The sequence below is a fragment of the Ornithodoros turicata genome, chromosome 3, assembly GCF_037126465.1.
Source record: "Ornithodoros turicata isolate Travis chromosome 3, ASM3712646v1, whole genome shotgun sequence".
NCBI classification, from domain to species: domain Eukaryota; kingdom Metazoa; phylum Arthropoda; class Arachnida; order Ixodida; family Argasidae; genus Ornithodoros; species Ornithodoros turicata.
Genome location: NC_088203.1, coordinates 52,524,684 through 52,526,436, shown reverse-complemented (window position 1 = coordinate 52,526,436; position 1,753 = coordinate 52,524,684). Strand labels below are relative to the sequence as shown.

General features: G+C 46.1%; 1 protein-coding gene across 1 annotated transcript; it reads left to right on the top strand.

Annotated features, from left to right (window-relative positions):
- The first annotated feature begins 269 nt into the window (after positions 1-269).
- Positions 270-1,349, top strand: LOC135389455 (uncharacterized). Its single transcript, XM_064619502.1, has one exon. The coding sequence runs from the start codon at positions 270-272 to the stop codon at positions 1,347-1,349; it is 1,080 nt and encodes a 359-aa protein (XP_064475572.1).
- The last annotated feature ends 404 nt before the right edge of the window (positions 1,350-1,753 follow it).

Genomic DNA, 1,753 nt, shown 5'->3' with positions numbered 1-1,753 from the left:
GGGATGCAAGGTGAAGGGTCAGAAACCTTGAACGGTGGCGGTCGGGGTCTTGGTCAAGCTCCGGCCGATGGGTTTTCCTTAAAACTCCGGGACCTTCCCACATGTATGAATGTGAAGTGTGGGTGACAATTAGGAACATTCATTTTCTTAAACCTCGCATGGTTAAACATTCTAATTCCCTTCCGATCGGGGGCGGTAAACGTCCCCGGACCGAATTCTTCCTACAAAAATCCAAACCTTTTTGTGCCAAGTACATCGTGCTGTCAGCCATGTCTCCAGAAAATGGAAAAACTGTACCTCTTGGAAAGATGTCACCTTTCTTTATTGAAAGAGCAGTAACATCCTTGTCAACAAACATTTCGGAAATAAAGAAGCTGCGATCAGGAGACCTCCTTATAAAATGTACATCTGAGGCTGATTGTGAACAAATCCTGGACGCTCGTGAAATGCTTGATATACAGATTGCTGCATCACTTCACAAGACATTAAACAGTTGTCGTGGAGTGGTTGCAGTTCCCGAACTAATTGATGTGCCGGTTGAGGAGATCCTTGCCAACTTGAAAGAGCAGCAAGTGATCGACGTGCGTAAGATAAAAATAAGGAAAAATAATGAGTACATAACAACCAGGAACATCGTGCTTACATTTGACCAGCCAACACTCCCCGAGAAATTGAAAGTCGGATATCTCTCAGCCGATGTGCGTCCCTATATTCCAAATCCTCTCCGGTGTTTCCGCTGTAACAGGTTTGGCCATGCTGCGGACTCGTGCCGTGGCTCCGCTTGTTGTGCACGATGTGGTCAGTCTGGCCACGAGACTAAAGAATGTAAAGGGCCAGACTGCTGCGTCAACTGCTCCAAGGACCATCCAGCATACTCCAGATCCTGTTCGAAGTGGAAGTATGAAAAAGAAATTTTGCACGTTAAGGTTACCCAAAACTTAAGCTACCCAGAAGCCAGAAAAAAAGTATCGCCCATCTTTTTTGAGAAGTCATTTACAGCAGCAGTCAAACAAAAAGCAAAATTGATCACACAGTGCACACAGACAGACTTAAACACAAGTGAAGACCAAGGAGGTAACCACCCACCTCCAACCAACGAAACTTCCGTGGCGTCACCGTCATCGACGCCACTCCTGTCATCGCCACCCATAGGAACGACTTCTATGGAGTGCGATGACGACACAAGCTCGCAAAGCTCATTCACGAGCGCGAGCTCCCAGTCAAAACGAAAGCAGAAAGGTGGTCTATCGGGGAGTGGCTCACTCCCTGATATATCACCTAAGGAACTGGCGGCTGCTCGGAAGAAAGCACCGAGACAGCCCATAATGCCCCCAAAGAAAAAGTTATAATACTTTGCTTGAATAGTACACTTTTCTCCATAATGCAGACACGTTTTGTATATATTCCTCTTAGTTTCTTCCTTATGGCTATCGTACAGTGGAATTGTCGAGGGCTTTTCACAAATCTGGATGACGTCAACGATCTTTCGGACAGGTATGATGCATTCTGTGTCGCACTACAAGAAACTTACCTGCACCCCCAACAGACACACACACTCAGGCGGTGGAACCTCTTCCGAAAAGATCGTTTAGATGCAACACGTACATCTGGCGGTGTTGCAGTCCTCACACGAAATTCTGTTCCTACGAAGCACCTACCACTGAAAACAAGTCTTGAAGCAGTTGCTGTTCAAATTTGTCTTAATAGGGTCTTAACAGTTTGCTCTTTATATTTACCTCCATCGGTGGTGGTA